Here is a 26,498-nt window from a genome sequence, read left to right on the forward strand (position 1 = left end):
AACTGTCTGTATGAGCTGTGAAACCAAAGCTAATTGCCTTAAACGTGCATTGTTTCTAACAGCCAGCAGGGGTTGACACAATGGTTCTCACACTCAGTGCATAATCAGTTCAGTTCGTCTAAATTTTGTAGCTGATGGTCCCCACTAGAGTTAAAAACAAGGATAAAATCCTGTAGTGCATGCCTACAGTGTTAAAGTGTAAGTGCCAAGCTGTTAGCCTACGGTCGCGCACTGTCCCTGGTCTTCACAGTCACATCTGCCCCTCGCTCATCATGCTCAGCTTCAAAACACCAAACTGACTTGTGATGTCTCAGCGGTTACTTCCCTATTTGTCATTCCTGTAAGCATGGGGTAAGTATACATGCTGTAAAATAAGTGTGTGACAGGTTGCGTCATCTCTAAGAGTGATTTGCAAATATGCAACTTAAAAAAAATCCACACACAATAAAAGGAAGAAGTCTGAAGGCAGCAGGATGTGAGCTTTTTTTTTTTTTTAAATAAATGGGGACTGGTCCAGTAACCCTGATTGTATGCGGAGGATGAATACACAGTCGACTGCTGCGGCCCTTCAGGCCACACTAAGCTTTATACTTACTATCCAGATGTCTTCTAGAGCATGAAGAACATTAAAAAAAACAACGACGAGCTAGAGGAGCATGACTGCAAAGTGGATCACCATTTTTTTTTGATTTATCGTGGATTTCCTTGGCTTTGCTTTCCTGTAATGATATTATGTCAACTTCTATTCGTGATCCTGTCTCAGCTGTCAGCACGCTGTGAATTACAAAGAAGTTACGACTTTAGAGCACTAACAGGCTCAAAGTCTTCCCCCTCTGACAGCCTGCGTGCACTTGGGCGAGCAGAGTGATGAGCACCCGTCCGTACTGTACGTATATGTGTAGGTTTCAGAGCGCGTGCGACATGCAACATGAAACCAGGGAGCGGATCGATTGCGGCGGCCTTGTACAGGAGCACGTGCTCGGGGAGTTATAAAATAACTGCCTGAGCTGGCGAGGCTGATTGAAGCAGGGGGAGGAGGAGGAGGTGCGTTTTATGACCTTGTAAATCAGAGGGAATTTGTAAACCTTGGCTCAAAGAGGAAACAGGAGAGGAGGCTGCTGCTTTCTGTCGGCTGAGGGATGAGTGTCCAGGGATGGAAGCAGACAGCGTGAGCGACACAGAATCGGAGAACAGCAGACCGACACACATTTTTGGTTTAAAGGGAATCTATTATGCTTTTATTTGTTTCCTTTCATACGCATACACAGTTAGAACAGTGGCTTATATTAAACATGGATAAAAAATAAGGCCGGTGTAAGTACAAGTGATCTCTGTAAGCCAAAAAGCTCAGGCTTTAGAGCTGTTTTTTCTACTCTTGGCTCACGACATCTCTACAAACCTATTTACAAAGAGGCAGCCAATCAGAAGAGGTTTCGTAAAGGTAGAAGTTAAATTTTTTTCCAGACAGCTATAGGATAAAAAGGAAGATTATTTCAACTGGTAAAACACTGAGCTAAATACAGTGGTCTGACATGTTTAACAAAGAAAATCATTGAAATACATGTACACAACTGTATATAGTCCTCCTAAACTTGATTTTGTTCTCAGGTCTCAAGTTAAAGAAAAAAGAGCAGACTGAGTCGAGCAGTAACCTGAAGAGGCGCGGGGAGCTTGAGCCTCATCAGAATGCAGACAGATGCACGCGGTTCGACTTACATGACCATCAAACTGCCTTCAACATCGAACATCAAACGCACCTCAGATCGGCCCCCTCCCCAATCTGAAATTATTTCCAACTGACAGACTCTGGGGGCCCCCAAAACTGCAAGCTTGTCAATCAAAGCAAAGAATAAAATAAAGCAAAAAAAAATCACTTCAGAGAGACGGGAAAAATCCTTTCCCTCCACAACACTCAGACCCATTCAACACACATACTGCAGTGATATACTGAGCCTCAGAGAAAGGCTGCAGTTTAAGCGTGATGTGTACATGGTGCTGCAAAAAGGTTTATCTCTGTCACTGTATGTTTTAAAAATCAACCACAGAGTCACTTCAGGGAGGACACAGAGTCGAGTTCAGTATCACATCTGCTGATGGCTCAATGATTCCCTTTCACACATCCCAAAAGAAAATATCACATAAACAAATATGTAAAGCAGATGCAGTGGCCGACACAATGACTTTAGTCATCAGGTACCATTCATACAAGCAGAAATTTCCCCTTGTGGGACTAATAAAGGTATATCAATATCAATATTTCTATGTTTTCTACCTAACATTTGTAGAACTTGGGGTTAACATCTTGCTGAAGGATATTTGGCATGCAGACTGGGAGCAACCAGGAACTGAACTACTAAACCTTCTGATTAGCAGATGACCTCTGCCTTAGTTCTACTGAAAGAACTCCCAATGTTTCAGCATACCAACTCTGTGAGTATGGCCGCTTCCTGTTCCGACAGGACTGTGCACCAGTACAAAAAGCAAGGTCCATAAGGATATGGATGAGAGAGTTTGGTGTGGAAGCACTTGTCAATGTCATTTCCTGAACTCACAAATGTGCTTCTGGAAGAATTCCTATAAACACACTTCGCTGAAGGGTGGGGCCCACATCATATTAAACCCTACGGATTAAGAATGTGATGTTACTCAGGTTCACACAAGTATGAAAGCAGACCAGTGAGTGCTTTTAGCTTATAGTGTACATACCAAACCCCTGATGAGTTACTAATTTAACAGCTCACCGTTGCTGCTCCCTCTGCTTCTATTAGTACTTCCAATTGGCCTGCAGTCGCTTCCTATTGTAGACGCATGTGTGGTTAACAACAGCGGCAGGTGCAACGCTTACAAACACTGCTTCTCTTGTGATGATTTCACAACGTTTAAATGCTTTGAAACCATTGCTGTGACAAATATTAAAGCACAATATAAACACTGGAATACTTTCATCAGTGGAGCAAAAGGCTCGATCACCAGTGTGTTGGCTCATTTGGCGCTGCTACCTTCATGGACAATCTGGAAAATTCAATAGCTACCTTGACAGACACTGAAGGAATAGTCACAGGAATGCTGGTGATAAATCTGCATCCAGAGATGCTTGGAGTGCAGTCAGGAAAGGTCATTACACTTCAATACCCTGCAATGCCCCATTAAGCAGAGCAGTCTCTAATCTACTGGAGGAATCTGGTGGTTCCACCACACGGAGCATGTTTTTGATTGTGAGACAGTAGAGGAGGTGCTACATGACTGCCACCCCAGCTGTGTGTATAGGCTCTGCGTTAATCATCCAAGTGTTTCAGCCTGGACTGGTGTGTGAGAAAGCATTGAATTTCAAGTCCTGTAGAGGAGGACTAATAATAATAATCATAAAAAAAGCAAACAGAGACACCGCGGCTATAATATCCTTGTTTGCCCTGCTGTGATAGAAACACCTGTACCTATCACATGCTTCAATGGGTGCTATTAAAGGCTTGTACATGGTAGCTCAAGGCACAGGGGAACACCATTTCTCCATACATTTAAAGCACAAAAGGGTGCAGGGAACAAAATAGGTGCTACTGGGAGGAGTTTAAGCTAATTCCTGGCTAAGAAAGGCACTCACATTCAGTATGGAGTACGGTGCTGGGTAATACATTTCTCCTTGTTAACCAAATGAAGCTACTATAATTTACTGATTTATTTATGGTTTCTGTGTGTTCTCCTGCTCTGTCCTTGTGCTGTCTAAATGAAACACTTCTCCTGTAAATGTTTGTGGAAGCAGAGAGTGTCAATATTCAATGCGTGTTTCCTCTTTACTTTTATAAAACCAGGACATTACAATGACAAATGACCCTGCCAGCTTCACTGATCTCTTTAAATCACAGAGCTGACAGTTCAACTCTTCTCACTGGTTGAATTATCAACTGCCACTGTTTCACAATTTCAGTGATTGAAATCAAATTTCAATCTAGGGTAGACAAACATTATTAAAGAATTATTAAAGACTGCGTTCTAATTGTCTGTCTGCTCCTCAAATATAATACTGTATACACAGTGTGTGTGTGTGTGTGTTAGTTCTGCTAGCGTTGTAGGTACACAGCCATGGCTTTTATTGGTTTTATTAGCCTCTTTGCCACACTACCAACAGAGGACGTCCAGCTGATGGTCAGGTTGAATTTTTATTTTGAACCAAAATGGGTATTCTTTGTTGTCCCGTATCCCTCGTTCTGTAGGAGGGTTCTACCTGTTAAATGGACGTTTTTCCTTCTCGCTGTCGCCTAATGCTTGTTCATACAGGGTCATCTGATTGTTGGGGTTTTCTCTGTATTATTGTAGGGTCTTTACTTTGCAATATATAAGTAGATAAGTGTCATACATGGGGCCTGAAGGCCGGAGGTGGAAAAATCTGTTCATAAAAAAATAAATCGTAGCCTAGCCTTCATTCATTGCAGTGGTACTAAAGTTAATTCATGCATGAATTGTATCATATATTTGTATTTGAATGGTAACACTGTTTTCTATTATATCTGTATTTGAAAATGTAATTATATATACTGTATAAAAAGTATAAAAACTGTTTATCAGAAAACTGAGTAATTTCTAAATTTTTGTTTCTTTGAAATACACATAATTTTATCATGTGTACCAAAATTTTATGAATTTTAGTACATTTCGGCACCAAATGCATGAATTTAGCTGCTAAGTATTGTTTCTTTTCAGGATGTACTGCTTTTCCAGTTGCAAAATACTACAAATGGCAAACTGAATATTTAACACTGCAGATCAACAAAGAAAAGCAATAACAGCTCCCACCTTCTGGAAATGTCCTGAGCCTAATTTAATAAAACATCTGTGACAGGAGAAGTCAATTTAATAACCGCAATAAAAAATGTTTCCAACCCAGCCCATCTCTTCCCTCAAACTTCATATTCAGCTTTAATGTTCGACTCAACCGGATTATCATAGAAGGGGAATCACAATGCTGTCTGCTTATGAGCCTACAAGGGTTAGAGTGCTCCGACTGTGCTGCTTCTGTGAGCTCCGTGTGTGCGTTTGTGTCTCTCTCCCTGTCAGCGCGGTGCGATTCGTCTTTCTTCACCATGTCCTCTGATCTGCCGCCAAGGGGCTGCAGCTCTCCCTCTCTGTACAGCCCACTCATTCTCACCTTTCTCCATGTTCCCTTCTGTCTCATCAAATGCTCTCTTACACGCTGAATGCTGTGAAATAGGAAAACCGACTAATGTAGCGCGCTGCTGCTGTAAGTCAAGGTAAACGCAATAATCACTCATTGATGTTTTTAATTAAACCTAGACGCGTTACAGAAGAATCCTTCCTCTTTAATATATTATAAATCTTCTAAATGTATCATTTTTACTTTTATTATTACAGTTACAATTAATATTGAGTTACTGAACGTTAATGGTATCATCACTGCCTGTTCATTGCTCCTTGGTGAAACTGTATTGCCATTACATTCTTAACATTGACCTGCCAGGAGCGGACACCGACACACAGCTCGATCGTATAATGTGTGTGTGTGTGTGTGTGTGTGAATGAATGGAAAAAGATTAAGGGGGGGGCATTCGGTCACTCTCAGCTGCTTGGGTCTGCATTTCTACTCCTCCAGCTATGGGTTGCTATAGAAACAGCTCTCTCAAAGGAAGTCTAGCCATCTTATTTCAGGTCTCAAAAATCAACCGTGGCTCTTATAAAAACAAAATAATTTTTAACATCCAGGTCTTTTGTTCCCCAGGACCTCCCTCACCGTTTCACATGCAGCCGTGCTCGACCTCGAGGTCAGATGAGCCACCTGCTACCGTGTGCTTTTCAGAGGTCACACACAGCCAAATGAAAAACAGCCAGTTTACTATTAATGAGTAGAGGTTTGCTACTCATCACTGTTACAGAGCCAAGGACTCAATGCAATATAAAAGAAAAAAATGCTTTTGAAACTTTAGGTTATTGGCCACTTAGGAAAAAGAAATATAACTCTAGGAGATTTTTGTCATGCCTGCTGCACTTGTTTAGTTTGCTCATGTGTTAAAACATTTAAGTGTTATAAAACAAATCCATAAAGCTATACAGATGCTGATAATCCTGGTACTGAAGGCAATTTATACAGTACATTCATGCATGTTGATTAACAGACATACGATCAGCTACGATCGCTAGAGTAAGATTTTCATTAAAGAGATCTACTCATTTCCACCTCAGTTTTCATAATCCTGGTTAGGGATGGGTATCGTTTAGGTTTTATCCGATACCAGCACCAACCTGGTACTTTTGAAACGGTGCCGATGCTTAAACGGTGCTCAAACCGGTGCTTAAAGAATGGAGAACACAAAATTGGTCCAAAAACCTCTCATGTTCAGCTGTTTTTTTGTAAAAAGATAACAATGTTAGCCTTTTCTGCAGCTATAGGGCATATATGGTCTCACTCTTGGCTGGAAGCAGTGCTTAAACAATGGAAAAAACACAGACTTTGTCCAAAAACCTCTCATGTTTTAACTGTTTTCCACTTTTTCTTTGGTCATTTTAGCCTTTTTGGCCAGGGTGAAGGGAGTATCTGCCATCAAACAAGAAGACAGCCGCATGTAACTACGACGGTGTTTGCTAGTTCACCTTACATGCATTAATGTAATAATGTGGTTAGCGTACTCAACGTAAATTACAGACGAACAACATGAAGCTACTCACGCAGAGGAGAACGGCTGCTGCTGCCATCATCATCCGTCATCATTTCTGCTACGCTGACAGGGCTAGGGGCCAGGACTCTACTCTTCGGGTTCTTGGGGGATGTTGCTAACTCCGGGTCCGATAACAGGCACCACACCCGCAGTAGATGTGCACGGTGTGAGGTCTCGCAGCAAGCTATCAAACACGGCGCATTTCTCGGCTTTTAACAAAACGCTATGCGTCGCCAGCTGTTTCATCAGATTCGAGGTGTTACCTCCTTTGACAGTATCACAGTATCAGCTTAAAGCACTTGTTGCAGGCTGCTGAGTTTGCATCTTTTGCTGTGAAGTACAGCCAGACTTGGAACGCTTCGCCTTGGTCATTTTTAATCTGTAGCTCTGCTCTAAAAGAACGTACGTACCTGGCCCCGCCTACTACGCTTGCAAAGGTAAAAAGATAGGCTAGAATCCAAAGTGTATGACATCTCAGGAAAATAAAGCACTGAAATGTGCGCTGCTTTTCGGTCTGGTTACTACCGTTTATGTCAGAACCATACCGGTACCCATCCCTAATCCTGGTCAACACTGGGCGCAGCACTCACAGCTCCCCCGACTCTAAACTGCTCCCAAATAACCTGTGACATGTTTTCGTTTCACACAAGACTTAATATTTCTGTTGCCCAGGGGTGTCGTCTGGCAATAGGAGCATAATTGTATAGTGAGCCTTGGTGCCACCCTTCCAGTTCATCTCCACCTTTTTCATTTTTGCTCACTTTCCTACCTTTGAGACAACTTTCTTCTAACATGTAAAGAGTTGGGTTGAACAGTGGGTAAATGGGGCTTCTGTATTTGATATTACTAATGTCATGTAGAGCCAAGAGTAGAAAAATACAGTTTGAAATGGAGCATTTAGAGGAGTATATATGTATATAAACTGACCTTCTTATTTAACGTGTTGGCCATGCTTAATATAAACATCCAACATGTCCAACAGCACACATAAGATAGAAAATGAGGAGATATAATGATTGGTTTCTTTTAAGGGACCTTTGCTGTAACCTTGTCTCGGTCACTGTCTGCATTTAATGAGCTCACAGTTATTTCTATTTGCAACATTTCAGCCAGACAGACCTTATCACGCATGAATTTTTCATGACACAGGGAAGCGCTTCTGACACCAGTGTTCAGGCTCTGAGTAGATATCCTCTCTGGAGAAGGATGTAATGAACATGGAACACCTCCCCCTCTGTAAGCTCCCAGCATGTGTGTTTTTTTCTAATTAAATCTCTGTGGGGTTTCAGAAAGACTGCATTTTTCTTGTTCCGTACCCCGTGTTCCCACCAGATTCCTGTTTGGAGGTACAAATATGGCACATGGGTATCGCTCTTGCCCACATGAAAGGTTTAATAACTTGTATCTTGCAAGATTTTTGAAAATAGCTCAAATTATGTAAAAAAAGGAAAAGAAAAAGAAAAGTATGTATAATATTACAATAATCTACACAAACGTTATAAAGGAGAGGGTGTGCGTCTCTGTGATCGATCTACTCCACACACTGCTTCCCATCACACACCTGTGGGATGAATGTGACCAGCGCACCTTTGCATACTTTCAAGCAGCTTTGTTTCACATAAAGTTTATTACCCACCAAACCCCACATTAAACCTCCAAAACTGAGGCCTGTGCAGGAGGCAGTTTTCAGCTGAAGTCCGCTGGCTCCTGTTTGGGCCACACATTTTCATCCTCAGTGTGAACTTTCTTCACGCTCCTTTGCTTTTTTGGCTCAATAAAACAAAAACATTTGATAAGACTTATCTAGAGATCAGCTTTACGCTCACTGAGAGCAACAAATGAATAAAATAAACGTGAATTTACAAAGCGCTGCTGTTCGGATGATGCATAAGAAGCTTTTTTTTTTAAAGGCAGTGTGAGCTCTGAACTAGTGTGGACATGGGTTAAAGGGGATGTGAGAACAGAAGCAGAATCTCACCATTTCCTCTTCCTGTCTCTATTAGCATCATTGTACTCCTTATGCTTCTATGGCAACATTTTCCACTAGTGATTTAGTGGGCCAACGTAATCTAGAACGGTATACTATAATGGTTTGTTTTATACTACAAATTAATTCTGCAACAAAATAATTTTTTAATAAAAAAACAATTAAAAAGTAGAAAATACTGAGTGCAAGAAGTACATCTTTTATATACAGTTTATCATCAAACCCTGTCCTTTTGTTGCAGTCTGAGTTATTTTACTGTTAGCTAAATAAAATCATGTTTTTCACAGTTTGAATTTACCTTTAATTTGACTCAAACTCATAAAGCATACATCACAGGTAAAAATAATGAGAAAAACTGAAGAAAGGAATCGTAATGATAACGAAAAGTAGACAGCTCTTATTGGGAATTGTAATTTAACGCCAGAAATCATTATGCCTCTTCTTACAGCAGGTCTCACTTTCTACTTTAAAAAAGATGATACGTCATTTTGAAATGAAACCTCTCGAGTACACAGAAGGAGATGGCAGCACGGCACGGTTTAAGCGAACAAGGAAGGGAAACGCAGTAAGCCAGTCAACTCGTTATCAGTCAGCCCTAAAACGGCCCTTTAATTAAAAGCAGGAGGTAATGAACGCGCTCGGGAGTCTGATTAGCAGCTAATGCCCCTTGCTGGGAGCTGATGGGCTTCCCCGTCTGCCCTTTTAAAGCCAGACTGAATGGCACAATACTGTGTGTGTAGTGACTCACCAGAAGAAGCCATCAACCACAGCAGTATACCAGATACCTCTGGATTAAAAACTGTAACACCTCGGGATTTACAGACTTATAAAGTGGCTTGGAAGTGTAAGTGTTTAATATGTTTTACATTAGGAGGGCTTTTTTTTTTTTTGACTTCTTCTCACTATCCTCTCTGAGGATGAATCACATCAGTGGTTGGCATAACAATAAGTCAGTCAGCTACTAACACCCTTAGCAAGCCAGCAGGGAATAATAATAATAATAATAATAATAATAATAATAATAATAATAATAATAATAATAACAATAACTAGATAGATAGATAACGTCAGTGCTAAGATGAAGCTCAAAGTATAATTAAAAACTGTGCAAACAGCTAATTACATCGATACAAATAGCTGAAATTGTTAGCTAGATGCATTTAACAGAAATGAGCATGCTAACAAAGTCACCACCGGCTGTAGTACGAATTGAAACAAACACAAAATGAGTTTCTTCGTATGAAAACATGACAGCGTGAACATGTCATTACTAACCAGTCGACTGTGTAGCAAGAATAGGCCAACGTGCTCTGCTAGAGCACCAATGTGTGGAAAACGAGGGCTGTCAGTTACTGATTAATGTACTTTATTTGGATTGCGGTGTTATATTTTGTGTGTAATCTGTTTGTGATGATAACTTTGGGGGTCATTATGTTGCCTTTAGAGCAGCTAAAGTAATATTATCTAATGCAACACTTAGTTGATTATTGCAAGTTAATTTAGGGACTAGAGAGCAGCTTGTCCATGAGTTAGATAGCTGATTTAATATGTTTCACCACAAATATTAGCTTCAAATTAATAATCACAGTTTTCATTGTGTTGCTGTTCTTAGGAACAAAATCCTTTCCATCAATATCCTCTGCACACAGTGCAAAGTGTATGCTTGCAGACAGGGTCACTCTCTGTCAAGTGAAGGCTGTCTGCGCTCTGTTTTATTTTAAAGCTGAAGTCTGCCGACGCAGTTAGAGCTGCTGAGAAGTGTTCTCTCAGATTTTCAAAGACACAGTAAAGGTATGAATAAAAAAAAAGTATGCATATTTTACATGAGCTTAAAGCCAGCAAGTAAAGTTAGATAAAAGCAAGTGGAACAATCCACAACAACAGTATTATTTCCAGAGTAAGATCATTAATCGGTTAGGTTGGGCTTATTATTTAATCCTCCACATCTTTATCACACTGCCTCCTACACGAGGACAGTTCTCTTTGTAGCATCTATTATTATCCCATCGAGTTCAGACATCTATAGAGTCAGTTGGATCTGGAGCAACCCACTCAGAAGCATACATGGTGTCAGCTGAAAGCTCATCAAGGCCTGGGTACTAATCCAGCCATCCATGTCGAGCCAAACAATGTTCAAATCTCCCCAAAGTCTCCAAGCCATTTTTGTCTGGGATACAGTAATCCCTTGGTCTCTGTGCTGCAGAGTGAGCATGCATTTGAATATATTAAAACCCCCACCAAGGAGGTGATAAGCTGAATTTGAGCTCCTAAACCAGACTGCTATTGAGTTTCCTGTGAAAGTTTCACCCAAGGTTGTTCAAAGAGTTTCACTGCAGAGCTCTCAGAGGGCTGACAGTGGGTTAGCCTTGGTGCATTGGGCTTCTCTGGCATGCTTAGTGAAGTCTGTCCCTGTCATCTTCACAGGGAGGACATACATATCTAACTTTGTGCCCATTTGTAAGTGTTAAAAAGGTGGAATCTGCAGGTGTATAGACACAGTGACTGCAAGCGGTGAATGTCGATCATAAACATGTGAAAGAAAAACATAAAGGCACATATAAGTAACAATATAAATAAATTTAACTTTAATCTAAATGCATTTAAAGATGATGTTACCTTCCAGAAGTTGTCCACCTTGCCATAGACTAGTGACTGATTCTGTCTCTTAACGTCATCGATGTGCTTGATGTCACTGGCGTTGAGGTGCTGCTCCACAACAAAGCCCAGGAAACTGTTGTCTGGGGTGTGAGCTGCGAGAGAACGGGGAAAGAATATGTGAGTAATTCTACAGAATTGGTGTCATTTGTACCTGACAAAGGTCAGCTTTGCATTTATGTGTTAGGCTTTTTTTGGTGACATCTATATTTAAGTCAGCACACCACGTGGCATCGTTCAACATTAACCATGAGACTGAGACTGACTGACTGAAAGACCACGTGCACCTAACAATAACTTGCTTTAAAATTTTGTTTAGAACTCTGATGATGTCACTGCATCAGGGCTTGAATATGAAAAAGAAACAAACAAACAAGAAGGACGATAAACGTTTTAATTTCTCTAAAAATAAAACACACTTAAACTGATCAGAGTCGAGCTTTGCCGGGAGAGAGACCAGCGCACACTGCATCCTCGTTCCTTTCATTCCACTTCTACTCAGTGTTGAGTGCGGAGCCTGAAGCTGGCAGCGTTTTACCTCACTAGCATCTGCCTTGTAAAACAAGTGTGAAGACAAGGGTTTGGAGCGCGGACAAGAAAAGACTCAGTCAGGAATTAAATGGCTTAATAACATCATTTAAAATGAAATAACGGAGCACTAGAAAGCAGCCCGTGCCTTCACCTCTGGAAGCGAACGGAGCGAGGTTGTGTTGGGGAGGCGGTTGGGTGCGCATTTGTGGTTTGAGCTGGAGCTCCGGGCCACTGCGGTCGGAGCTTGTTCTTACCGCAAGCTTATTACTACAGAGGCAAACTGAGGTCAGTCAGTCAGGGGAGACGGAATGAGCTTCAGGGCAGTAAATAAAGGAAAGATTGAGAGAGGAATTCAACTACCTGCCAGCACTTAAACAACTCAGGTTCAAGCGCTGCAAATGAACTGCGGATTAATAATACTTTATGTAATATGAAGGAATAGAGCTGGGCGATATATCGATTTTTTTTAAAAATATCGATATATTTTTAGATGTGACAATATCCTTTATATCAATATAGTCTGTGTTACGTTATAATTATAGTTGCGGAGCCGCAAGTTTGCCTCTCTTTCCTCCACTTTTGTCTTTACGCAACGTTACTCGACCTCACCTCTCCTTCACTGAACACAACACAATATTTCATTTGGGACAGTCAGCACACGCGGTCACCCGTTACACGTCAAACTCTTCACTTTGGGGAGATGCACGGTTACATAAGCAGCTTATTCTTTGTGCAAAGTCCTGCGGGGCGAGGGTAGAACACTATCATGCGATTTCAATTCCTGTCTATTATAGTCAAAAACTATTGCTCTTCACTTCCTAACATGAAAACACAAAGGAACCTTTGACCCAACATTACAGGTGATTCACTTGGTGTGAGGAGTGTGGGAGAGTGCAATAACGTGGGAGTAGCTGTTGTGGAGATATTGCCACGTCTGTACGAGGTGTCGGTGTGGGAAGGAGTCAAGCGCCACTCCCAAAATACACAATGTAAGGTTAACATAAAATTGCTGATAAGCACCGATCTGTTTAAGCATGAGAGCCCTTCCCTGTGACATTTAAAGGAATTTTGACAATAGATGGAAACTGCCACATCCTAAAGACTTAAAATTCAGGATTTCACATCCTGTGTTACTTCAGTTGTGACCTTTTTGTGTGTTCATTTGTGAGTCTGTCAACATTATTTGTGGATTATCCCTTTAATCTCTTTTACTCAGCTAACTGTCGTCTGTGGGAGGGAAAGAATCAGAGAATAAAATTTATATTTTTGATCATCGTTACTGTGTTACAGTCATTGTACTGCTCCTTGTTTATTGGTGTAACCCTTTAATCCTTTGCATTTATGGTTCCTGAGTCCCTTCCTTTTTAATGTCTTCCTATATTCCCTCCAATCCCTCTTTTACTTTACTTCCTGCTTTTTTTTGAAAGTCAGCTGCTCACTCTCTTTGTTTATACTTCCCTCCTTTGTGTTTTTCCTGCCCTCAGTAGGGTTTTGACTTAATTTACCTGTGCCTTACTATCCATGTCCCTGGAGTGTTTAATTCAACTGATTTCCCACTTAACTCACCTCTTTTCACTCTCTGTTTGTTTATACACTTTATACACTTATATACGCGACCAGTTGGGGATAAGGGGAGGGCCCCTTATCCCCAAGGAGGTCTGCTGGTCGCGGCAGACCTCCTTGGGCCTCTTCATGTTAAAATTGAGTTTTTCCTTCCCACTGTCGCCAAGTGCTTGTTAATAGAGGATTGACTTGATTCCCAAGGTTTTGTACTATTGTAGGGCCTTTATCTTACAATACAAAGGGCCTTGAGTGACTGTTATTGTGATTTTGCACAATATAAATAAAATTAAATTGAAAGTATATTTAGTCGGGCAGTGATCTGGTGTCCTGTTGGCAGCTGAACATCTTCTCTGTGTTTGGAGCTACTTTAAAACATTATTACGGCTGTGACAGTAAAAGATTTTTTGAGAAAGCGGAAACATATATTTAAAGTCATTGACAGCTGTTAGTGTGGAAAGGATTACAAAGCTAGCATGGTAAAAGCTAGATTGGAGAAAAACTTGGAGCAGAGGTCAGTCTTCATATTACTCCAAGAGCTGATTGACGACTCAGCTTATATTTAACATTATATTTAAATATGCATTTTAATATAATGTATTTTTACATAGTCAGATCCAAAAAGATGCCCACTCAGATGATAACAAGACACTATGATGGTTTTCTAATGCCAAAGAGGCGGAGGTGTCCTGAGAAGTTGGAGGAGACTGAACTAACACTCTTCCATCAAGCTAACTGTGTAAACAGGACAGGCTATTAATTAGTGTTCAGCCTTCTTGATGCACTTGGTAACAGATGCTTCTTGTCCCACAAGGGCTGCTACTCAAAATGTCACTCAACTTGCCACAGCTTCATTCGCTATTAGCTAACAAACAGCCTGGGAGGACAGTGTTGTCGGAGAAGCACTTCCTCTGAGCGCCAGAGGTGAGGGAACAAATTTGCTTTCTAAGGAAGCCTAGACTCACTCTATTAGATTAGCAGTCAATATAGGACTCTCAAGAGCAAGATATCTTTCTGGGATATTTATTGCCTTAAAGAAGCAGTAAGATCTCAGTAAATCCTGACTATTCATCATCGTAGAATGGCTCCTGCACAAAAAAATATCAGACAAATGTAATCCCAAATTATAAACTAGGGATTATGTGATTAGTGTTGGCCCAACAAGAAACTTTTATTCTGCTGGCCAGACAGAAGTGCAAAAACGCAACATCAGCGTTTACATCTCAGATGCTTTGAAAAACCTACATCAAAGACTTCAGGGTCTTACAGCATCTCTGAATGGCCCTGAAGGGGGAAAATAAACAAGCTACATCTGCAAGTTTGAGATTTTAAATCTCGAGCAGAGTTTTGATCTTTTTGAATTCAACGAGGAGAACTGAAAGGGTCGTTATCAGCCTTTCTTTCTCAGCATATTCTATTTAGTGTAATTGAATGGAAGGATAACATTAGGAAACCATTAGTATAAACTGATACAGCAGATCTGGAAAGTAAATGTCTGCTTCTTAGTTAGGTGTTCTTTAACTACCAACCACTTATAGTATAGGCAGAACAGAATGAAATAGCCATATTTGCGTTTCTCTGCAGCATTTCTATATTGTCTGAGGCGTCTCCTCCACTGCCATTATAGAAATCCACTACAATCAATCTAAATGAGCATCTGTAAAGGTTTCAAATGAAGCAGGGTAAGAACACAGTGTGAGGGGCTGAAATACATCCAAATAACACCCTCAGTGTCCCCTTCACTGCGAGCATTGCTGAACAGAAACAGGCACACAGATTTTTCAGGAATTACATTTTCAGGAATTACATTTTCTTGTCAGGGACAAACATTTCAAAGTAATGCAAATTTCATTGTACATGTCCAATGACAATAAAGGGCTGTTCTTTTCTGTTCTATCCAAATCTATTTTGACATAGAGACGTGGTGTGATAAAGTATTTACCCCTCTCCCTGGCTTCTTATTGTTTTATTTTACCAAACAAATTTTAATTTTACACAAAGATAACCTGAGTAATTCGGATCATGCTGTTTTTAAATGATTTTTTTTCATTAATTAAGGGAAAAAAAACTGCCCAAATCTACCTGGCCCTGTGTGGAAAGGTAATTGTCCCCTAACCCTAATAACTGGTTTTATGATAGTTAGTGATGAGTCTTTCACATCTTATTTGCAGAATTGCTTTAATTTAGCGTGAATTGCCTGTTTAAGGTCGTGCCAAGTCCAGGCTTTGATTAGTCCACTCTAAAACCTTCATTTTGGTGTTTTTTGGGCAATTCAGATGTGGACGCCGCCTGGTGTGTTTCAGATCATTGTCCTGCGTCACCCAAGTGCGCTTACATTTTCAGACGGTGAACTGAAGGCCGGACACATTGTAAGTGGTCCAGGTGGTAAAACAGCTAAGCAGGCCCAGACAATCACACTACCACCACCATGTTGGTATCATGTTCTATTTATGAAATCCTGTGTTAGTTTTACACCAGATGTAACGGGGCACAAAAAGTTCAGCTTTTGTCACTGAATATTTTTTTTCTGACGTGCTTCCCCTCATAAACAGAGGGATTTGATTCATTTACTGCACAGCCACTGTGGCCTAACCGCTCATTAGAGGAGTCCAGTTCTAAAGCTGAGCGTTTTTCCTCTCACCATCTTGGCATTTTGAAAATGAATGTAATGAGCAAGGAGTGGCTCTGAATGATAAACTGCACAGTCATCAGCTAACGGCTTGTGATTGACAAGTTGTTAGCCAATGAGCCAATCAGCTAACCCCGGATAATCCTCCCTTCTGATACTGACTGACTGGAAAAGCCGCTGGCTCTCGTTTCATTGTTGTAAACGATGCTCTCGTACTTTTGATGCCATGTAAAGTAGCTGAGAGGGGAAGTCAGAGAGCAAACAATAGATTAAAAGAAATACTTAAGACAACATGTGTGGCAGCGCCATTATCAATCAAAGCTCTCAGGGCACTACCGCCCAAGCAGACATCAGGGTCAATTACGTAGTTGGCAAAGGTTCAGAGATAAATGCTATCATCTGCTACATTTGACCTCTGACCAGTATTAATCATGATTTCCATGAGGGATTAAACATTCGGTAGCAGAGCAACACAAGGGCATGAACATATGGTGGATAAGAACCTATTATATATTATAGCGAATGCAAACCTGAGGGATCACCACAACACAGGAATAGATGAACCTCGCTGCATCTGAAGGCTTTCTTTAGATTCTTTTTGCATTGTTAAACAAGGAATTTGCTTAACAATGCAAATTACTTGGCCTTGGAAATGTTTAACCAATTAATAAAATCCCCAGTAGCGTCAGCAATGTCAAGTGATTTAAGTCCCGAAAAAAACATGAGATCTAAAGCCTGGCTATACTCCATCTATGTGCAGTCACCTCAGGCCTATGTGACTAACAAAAATGTGGATTTGGAAGCTGATGGATCAATGAATAAATTACACGTGAAAGACACTTACTAATCCTGCGAACATGAATTCAGATAAGTTGTATTGACACTTTTCCCTCTCACTGCACTTAAACATGACACTCCTTTGGCTCCACTGCAGAGCTGGGAATACGTCTTCCGGGGGAAAAAAACCACCTGTTGGCGTTGCGTAACACTGGATCACCACCTCACCTGGCTCCCTGTTGCTACTTGTGGAGGAGCCGGTTAGGCCTTTCAGAAAAAACAAAAAAACCACATGTCTCTGTCTTTTTAAAACCTAAAGACTTCCAAACAGCAAACGCAGCTCATCTAATTTCTTCATCCTCCATCTTTTTTCTCTATTCTTTAATAGAGCGACAAAGCCCCGCCCACCTAATAACAGGCTGCTCTGCTACCTGGCTAGCTGAACACAGCAGCTGTTGTGTTTTTGTTATTCATGTGAGAAGGCGCACATCCTGGGATGCAAGACAAATTTCACAAGTTTTCCCTGACAAAGTGAAATCAAATCAAATGTCACTCTTCTGCGCTGCACGGATCTACATAATTATTCCGTCAAATCTTCAGATCTTCCGATTATTAATGACTCGTGTTAGGATACGCAGCCTATTTGAATACAATTTGTACACTAGAAAACTCTCTTTGCTTTCCCGACTCTGAAATAGATTAATGAGGTCATTTGGTCTTGTCTTGTCTTATTGACCACAGGCCACACACTCCCAATCCCCCCTAGCCAATGATTTATCCTTATAAATGAACCAATCCGAATCTAGCATAAATTATCGAGCCGAACTCAATTACTCCGCTGTTACATCTCCCTTCAATATGTGACTCGGAAAACAGTTTGATACAGCAAGAAATGCGAGTAATCCATTTCATAGGAGTTCTGAGTGTTGGGCTATGAAGCTGTGTTCACACTCTGAAGAGCTAAGCTGAATCACCATGGTTACAGATTATGTTTAACAGTGAAAATGTGAAAATCAGTACGTCTTAAAGGGCATTTTTAGACAATGAAAAAGTCAAAATAAGGTCGTAAATGTTTTGGTTTTTATCAGTTAGTATTAAGCCTACATTACTTTCCTTTAATGCAGGAAAACTGAAATTAATATCGACAGAAAAATGCGGGCAACTGTAAGACCTTTTAGGACTGTACCTTTCTTCATTTTAATTCAAGATTTAAAGAAATAAACTAAAAATAATAACCCAAAGGAACGCTGAGAAACTCACTGAAACGATCTGAAGCTGACGACTCCACTAACTGTAAAGCTAAAGCAACGCGATATAGCAGCTCTATATGCAAAAACAATGTGTGCATAATGTGAAAATATTAAATGTTCAAAGTTTCAAATAGCAGACTTCAGCCTGAAGCCGGTGTAACGCAGCACAATGCAGAGAGGGGGGGGGTTGTTCTTGTCTCTCATGTCTGGAAGTGATGCCATTCTGTGGTTTTAACACTCAGCCCAACTGCTGTGCACTTGTTTCACCAGCGATATCATCTAACCCAGCGACTCTCGACTGGATTTTGTGCAAAGGCTCCAGTGTTTTATGAGAAAGACATACCCTATTCAGTACACAATGAGCTATTCAGGTGCAGTGGCATTCTGGATAGCTCCGGGCCTCACCTCGCAAACGGAGGATTTGTAGGGGTAACATTTCACTTTCTCTTAGCTATGGGGAAAAGGTCAGTACTCCGGGGATGCTGGCTCCCTTTCCTGCCCAGCTAATGCTGTCGCGTCTGCTGTGCTGCCGCTGCTCATCCATCTCAACAAATGCGGCTGATTCCAGTTACACAGTGATCCCACAGCAGGGGCGATGCGCGCGCACACACACACGCACACACGCACATAGCATCCACACACATCCCTACGTCCTACATTCATAATCACAGCAAAATGGAGAGCTGAGTGCCTGACCTCTTACTTACTAATCTGCTTGATGAGATTCCATTAACTCGCACTGTACTGCATGCTCAGAGCGTGTTTTATGCCTCTTCTTTTTACAGAAACTTCAACATCTAACTGACCTGTAGACACAGATGACAGCCCGGAGTGCTGAGCAGTTAAACTGATTTATGTTGCAAGCGGCCTCGTACGGCAGCTTGACTTTATTTAAACAGCAGTGTGGGCCACTTGGAGAGGTGATGAAATCTTTCATGTCTTAGTGTAAAGAAGACCAGTGTTTGTTATTCTCAAACACTAAACATTCTTGGATGCACAGGATTCGCCTGCTGGCTCAGAGATGATGGGTCTCATTACATTAACTATTTTATAAATCCTGCATTCAATCAAATGGCTACAGCTTACTAGTCCTCTTAGCGACCGTTAACAGTCGGCTCTGCAAAGAGCGGGTGTGCTTAAAATCTGCCGACTTACGAAACATGGTGTTGAACTGCTGTGGGTTGAGGTTCCACTTCCCCCAGGGCGTCTTGTGGCCCTTGGACTGGGCATAGTGAGCATGGTTGAACTCTGGCTCAGTCCCAAATGAATCCAGCACCCGCAACATGCACCTGTGGAAAAACAAAACAAAAACACACAAGTTTTAATTACGATCAGATGCACAGATGTATGCATGCATACACGTTGTGTAACATTAAACCATATCAATAACATAAATCCACCCTTGATCTTCCAGAGAACAATACACCAACAGCACAGTGCACACAATTAAAATCACCAATTTGTGTCCCTGCCTATTGTTTTTAGTGAAACACACAGAAACAAGCTCATAATTATTTATTTGAAAGGGGACATTTTAAGCCCTTCTCCAGCTACTCTCCTGAGAAAGAGCATGATTCAAAATTAGAAGTATTCCTTATTTTAACCTCTCAATTCGTCAACATTTGAACTCTAATAGTGGTGTTTAGCTCAAGAAATAAATGCTGAAGTTTTTGTGTTAGCTTTTGAATGACACTAAATTTAAATTTGGAGCTTTAAAAAGCTAAAAACTGTCTTTGTCATGTCAGCGCTTGAGACACACATCATCCATGTAAGAACATGAAATCACAAATATAAATCCTCAGACTATGATATTGAGGCTTGTTCTGAAGGTGTGGCGGTGAGGGAACATCATGCCTGACTTAAAGGTCACAGTGTGGGATTAATTAGACCAAAAACCAGGGGAGGGAATTGTAAAGCACTTCCTGACCTTTAACTCCGTGCTGTGCATTCACTAATCTCCACAAACAGATATCTGCATATAAATATGGAGAATCTGTAGGAAAGAAACAGTTTTTGGCGCTAGAAGCTTTCTGGTTTCCAGTTGTAGTGTGAGTCACGACTCAGCAGACTTCACCTGCATGCAAGTAAACAGTCTGTGTGGAAAGCAAAAGAGGAGGGCTCACTGCTTTCATTACCTTCTTTTAAATGTATCTGCTTCAGTGTTCTCACTATAAACAATGCCTGGTACATGAAAGAAGAAGTGTTGGTTTAGATATCATATATACATTATTTCAATATCAGGTAGCTACACAGAAGTTTCCAAAACAGCGGTCATTGGTCCCAGAGGCTAAATCAAGTCAATGTTATAGACTGTATAGAAAAGAAGGATGTGGCCAATGTGATGTTACTCATTGGTTTTTAAGCCCGAGTTGGCACTTCAGCAAATGCCATGTTATTTATTTATTTATTTTTTTAGAGCTAAACATAAACATATTGGACACACTCAGCTTGACAAAGCTACGTGCTAATTCAGAGAAAGCTAACGAGTCAGCCACGCGAGTAAAAATAGGACAGCAGCTTCCTCGTATCAACAAAAGTGAACAAAAAACCAAAAGCATTAAAAAAACTGGTGGCTACATGCTGACTGTATTGAATTTTTTCACATTCTATGACTGATTGTAACTTGTGGTGACTACATGGTTGCCCAGAGCTTTGATAGCATTGGACACTTTCGCCACTTTTAATTGTGAGTTGATTTCACAGGTTGCCTGAAAGGAAACAACCTTTCTGCAATCGCTGCAGAGACATTTCTTTTTTATGAATGCAGACATAATTCCAACATGTTACTATCAGTCCAGATGTAATTGTAATAGCCATGGAAATTTGAGTTAAATGTGAATTTCTGTCTATGCAGACAGCAACAGATATGTGATTGTTGATGATGTGTCACAGTTAATTGTTATATTATCAGAAACATATTGCATCTAATTGCCATTCAACGGCAGATTAAAAGCAGACTGACTCCATCTTATAGGAACGCTTATGTCACATTTACTGACAGTGTTGGTATGCCAGACAGTTTTGCAGCAAAAAACAACTTAACTGAGAACTTTAAACTTTATATTGGGGCAGCACGGTTCTCCCCGTGTCCATGTAGGTTCTCTTTGGGTACTCTAGCTTCCTCCCACAGTCCAAAGACACGGAGTTAGTGGGCTTAGGTTAATTGGCATTTCTTAATTGCCCATAGGTGTGAATGTGAGTTCAAGTGGTATCTGTGTTAGCCCTGCAACAGACTGGTGATCTGTCCAGGGTGCACCCGCCTATTGTTACCGCAATACTAACAATAATGCAAAATATTAAAAATTATAGTAACATTGCATTGTGGGGTATCTGGTGATTTCCACCTCTATTATTTGGGTTCAGTTTTTATTAGTTAGGAATAAAAATCATTGAACAACAGAAAAATTAATATCAATACCTTCCTCTTTAGACTGCTATGTTCCTGTGGATTTTCTCAGAGGTAACTAAAGTTAAGTGACTTTCAGTTTTTGGTCATGGTACAAAACTCAGCATTAATCACTATGATAACAAGAAGCCAGGTGCATATATGGAAGACACACAACCACACACACACACACACAGACTTCGATTCAGTCACTGATTGCCTCTCCGCCCACCCAGACGCTGTGCAGCTGGCTGTGTGAACTGTGAAACACCCTGGGAGAGTGGGGAGGTTGGAAACAGATTCGCCATGAGGAAACTTTAAAATGAAAGCAGAACAACAACATGCCCACATGCCATCTCCAGTCACTCCAGAGGAAAACAACCCTCATCTGTCCCTGGTAGATATACCCTTAACAGATGGGGTAGTGCTGCTGGAGCTGTGAAACGGTGTAAATATGGCTGTAGCGAGGCCCGTGAGTTGTGGGCGTCATAATGTGGCAGGAGATGAGGCTGTTTAGCTGAAGAAGTATGTACTTGGTGACACTTGCTGCTTTATTTCAATCAAGCTGGGCTATTATTGTTTTTTTTATTTTTTTACAGTATGAGTCCAATTTCCCCATAAACACCATCCAAATAAATAAATGATGATGATTGCTATAGTGAATGTCAGTTATCTGTCATAGCATGGTTATCTCAGATGCGAAACAAACACATCCAACAAACACAGTCAGTGAAACATTTGGTCTTCAGCTGATCTATCTGATGGTCTGTTACAGGTCTGCATATGCCTGGAGCTAAATACAAGAGCTGAATGATAAACAGAGATAAGAGTTAATGGTTTGTCCAATAAAAACGTGAAAACTGTAACACTCTTAACAGCATCTAATTGTTATTATTTTGGGGTCCCACTGGCTCCTTGTGAACCATTAATGTTCCTTTATAATAACATAGGCTCAGTTCATCCTTTAGTTCACTGTATCCAGTAAATATTAGGCCATAAAGTAATCGCTATAACATTTCTGACATGCTAAACAAGCTACAAACTGACGTAGAAAGAAGAAAAAGAACCAAAACTAGTTTGATTTTAGTTTAATTTAGCTACCTGCATTGAAGCTGTACACAGAGCATTACAAAATGATATTAGGATAGAAAAACCAAAGTGCATCACTGTCCCCCAGTCTATGATTGTGTTCCTGGATGTTACACAGTGTTAGCAGTTTAGGATAACATTAGCAACACAGTCCTAAGATAAGATTATGACCTGTAGCCAGTCTAGGTGATTTCTTGTAAGGTGTATTTTGTTAGACTCGGCCTTTATTGTCTCACTCAACACAAAGTCGAGTTAGTTTGAGTCAGTAAGGGCTAACTTTCAAATGTTAACTGAAGTGGACGTGAAAAACCTGTTAATCTTTAAGTCTTCATTTAAAGACTAGATGTTTCCATTAGAGATGGCACGATACCACTTTTTGATGTCTGATACCGATATCATAAATTTGGATATCTGCCGATACCGATATGAATCCGATATAGTGTTTTTTTTAATCAATAAAACTGTTTTTTAATATCTTGCTGCATTTTGTATAAGTTCATACTCAAGTTTAAATAAACAACAACACTAAAGCTATTCTGTTATACCTGTATGTAAAAAATACACTGCACCCAAAATATTTCATAGTTCAGCAACACTGATCAATCTAATAAACTTAAACCTACTCCATCCTCCCTATTCTGGTATTTTAAAGAGTACTTAGCAGAAATATTAAGCAACCTAACTAATAGGGTTGCAAACTCCCAGAGAAAAAAACAAATAGGGAACCACCACCCACCCTCCACCTCATGATACTTAATCGATGTAATCAACTTTAATTTGATGCAGTGTGGGGAAAAAAATGCACAGAAATAAATTATTTTTCAAGAATAATTAAATAGATTCAACATCTTTCTTCAACAGAATTGCAGAATTCACAGATGGTACCTTCTCAAAGAAAAAAGTACTATAGCTTACTAGGGTATATTAGACTTAACAGTTACTATATACAGTAATGGACTTCTATACATTTTACATCAGATTAAAACTTTGGGTGTAAGATTCAGATAATTATTTATTAAAAGCTAGACATTTTAAATGAGAATAAGAAAGCAAAGTATGTCTTTGTGCCCCCTTTTCCCTGTTAATGCCCTATCGGCCCCCCTGGCTACACTTTGCTAGATCCGCCCCTGCACAGTTACCAGCCGTCAGCTACGTAGAAAAGGATCCTGGTGTAGAAAGTAATATTAAATAAATTCTAACGACAGCTTATCAAGCTTAAACGTGCTGCTGTTGTTCAGCCGCTGGTTTCCTCTTTCTGGTGCAAAGTGGACCAAAAACAAAGAAGAGAGACGGACTCGCAACAGAAAAGCCGATCAGCTGATCATTGATCAGTTTCATGAAGTAGCGGCAGGAAGGTGAGGGAGAGAGAGGCAGTCGCTCCATATATCGGTTGTTAAGCTTAACATGGGAACGCTTTACAAACATTCCGAGATGAACTTACACACTTCTCTCTGGGATAACTTCCTCGGAGATGAAATGCTGGTTTGGTAGCGAGGCTACAAATACACACAGCCGCTCTATCACATGAGCATACTGCTCCGACGTGCTACGGTTATGAGCCGAGTTACGCCATGTCGCAAGTTTTGTGAGGCGTTTCTTTGATATTTAATGGATCGGATTACATTTTTTATTTCTCGCCGATATCCGATCCAGTAATTTAGGTCAGTATCGGACCGATACCGATACGTAATATCGGATCTGTCCATCTCTAGTTTCCATAGATACCACGAATTCTGGACAGTGCTCTAGGCTGTGTGTGAACAATGGTGCAATGGTATGCCAAACATGTCAACATCTATTACCTACATGTTTCTATTTAAGGACTTGCAAGTCATACCTCTGCACTGACACAGTAGAGAAGGTAAACAACAGCATGAGTCACAAAAAAAACAAACTTGCCTACAAAAAACAAAAAAGTTATACAAACAATACAAATGCCAAAATAAATTGAACAAAGGAAGAAACAGGAAATACTTGTATCGAGACTTGAGTCTTTTGTCCCATCTCTTTCACCTCGGTCCCAACCAGTTGTGGCAGATGACTGCTGTTTCTTCCTGTTAAACGGGAGTTTTTCCTTCCCACTGTTGCCAGCTGCTTGCTAACAGCAGGTAGTGTGATCGCTACGGTTTTATCTTCATTATTGAAAGGTATTTACCTTACAACATAAAGTGCCTTGAAGCGACTATTGTTGTGTTTTGCTGCATTATAAATGAAATTGAATGAGATATTGTTCTTGAATAAACAGGCTGCTCCCTCGCCACAGGGCTCACCACAGCAGGTGGCTCTGCATATCTAATTTGTCAGAGATTTAAGCTGGACTCCTTTCGTGACACAATCCCAATGAGGAACTGTGTCTCTAGCTGGAACTAAACCAGTGACCTGGAGCGAACGTGTTAACCACTAGATCCCTGGAAGCATGTCTGTTTAAGCAAGACGATGAAAGTATTAAATTAAATTGAACGATAGGCAAACACTGGTTCTAGTTTTCACCAAGAAAACAACAACTCGGAGTATTTCCACTAGAGAGTAGTATGAAACATAAAGACTGATGGCAGGAATAACAAAACAGACTTGTTTGCTTTGTCCCATCACAAAAAACCCCTGAGTTATTAGAGTTTATTGCTTTTAAGAATTTGGGGTCTTAAATGAAAAAAACAAACAAATCTGGCTTCTTCTGTACATCAGGTACCTCCCTGTATGAATATAAAGAGAATAAAAGGGATTGTGGGGTTCTCAGGCCTTAAAAGGAAGAGATATTATTTCCCAGACTCTAAGGTTACACTAAGTGGAAAAATAACTTCTCAACCTGCACACCAGGTCTTCTTTCACAAAAGTGCATATAAAGTATAAAGTGACACAAAGAGCTCTGACATAACTGTTCAATAATGGTGGGAGAATTAACACCAAAAACAGCATCTGGACCTTAAATTATACTTGAGGCTAAGCCAATTTCCTCAGGGCATAAAGCGAGCGGATGCAGGTTAAAGTGTTCAGTCTCACACAAACAAAACCTGGTGACAGGCAGGAGGAACCGACAGAGCTATTACTGCCCCAGAGTTATTGTTCCTTCTTTTTTCCTGTCAGTCCGCGCTGACGGGAGGCTTTTTTTCAAAACAAACCGGGAAGGCCTAATCTACAGTCCTCAGTGGAGCAGTTGGGGAGAGAGAATAGAATTGGTCACAACATCATGAACAACAGACGCTCCTTGGGCCTTTTGGGAAATTGTGGCAATGTATGAGCAGAAAATAGACTCTTTGTCACAACGAGTGCCAGACAAACCTCGACCCAGCGACATGTGCCTACGTGAGGGAAGCTGCTGGCAGCCACAGTTGGCAGCAGTGGTGTCCAGATTTTTACATGATGAAAGAGAAATGATATGAGAGCCCTCGATAGCGATACATGATATTTAACTGATAGCTATAACGAAGTAAATGATATGAAATGTTTCTAGCTGTTTAATGTGACCGATTTTATTTTCTCATTAATATTAAGCCCGCTGAGCCAACACACAAGCATGCTGTCTTATTTCTTACTTTGGGATGATTGTTAGAAATCATAATATATTACCGAAGAAGACAAGTTAGCAAGCTAGCAACTTTTAAACTTCTAAACCTAAATATTTTACTGTAATACGTTGGACATTTTTCTCTAAGATTTCTAGTCATGTCTGAAGTGTTCTTAACATTCACAATATATATATATCACACATCTATACTTATGAATGATTTTCAGAAACCATAATGCATTATTTAAGGACACAAGTTAGCAAGGTACTAAGCTAGCAGCTTTTAAACTTCTAAACTAAATATTTTATTGTAATACATAACATGTTTTTCTCCGAGATTTCTACTCGTGTTTAAAATGGTCTTATCCTTCACAACATATAACACATGTATAGTTGGGGATGATATATATTTGGGATGATTTTTACAAATTATAATGCATTATTGGAGAACGCTGGCTAGCAAGTAAG

General features: G+C 40.4%; 1 protein-coding gene across 2 annotated transcripts in view; it reads right to left on the minus strand.

The window, feature by feature from the left end:
- Positions 1–26,498, minus strand: part of mgat5 (alpha-1,6-mannosylglycoprotein 6-beta-N-acetylglucosaminyltransferase) — a 112,546-nt gene that overhangs the window by 17,972 nt on the left and 68,076 nt on the right. For both annotated transcript variants that reach the window (XM_003440854.5, XM_013268931.3), the window contains exons 10-11: positions 19,207–19,340; positions 11,266–11,399 (exon numbers count right to left, since the gene is read on the minus strand). In XM_003440854.5, the coding sequence (XP_003440902.1) occupies positions 11,266–11,399; positions 19,207–19,340 (268 nt within the window). The remainder of the gene's footprint in view (positions 1–11,265; positions 11,400–19,206; positions 19,341–26,498) is intronic.

This window comes from Oreochromis niloticus, linkage group LG23 (genome assembly GCF_001858045.2).
Source record: "Oreochromis niloticus isolate F11D_XX linkage group LG23, O_niloticus_UMD_NMBU, whole genome shotgun sequence".
Classification (NCBI taxonomy): Eukaryota; Metazoa; Chordata; class Actinopteri; order Cichliformes; family Cichlidae; genus Oreochromis; species Oreochromis niloticus.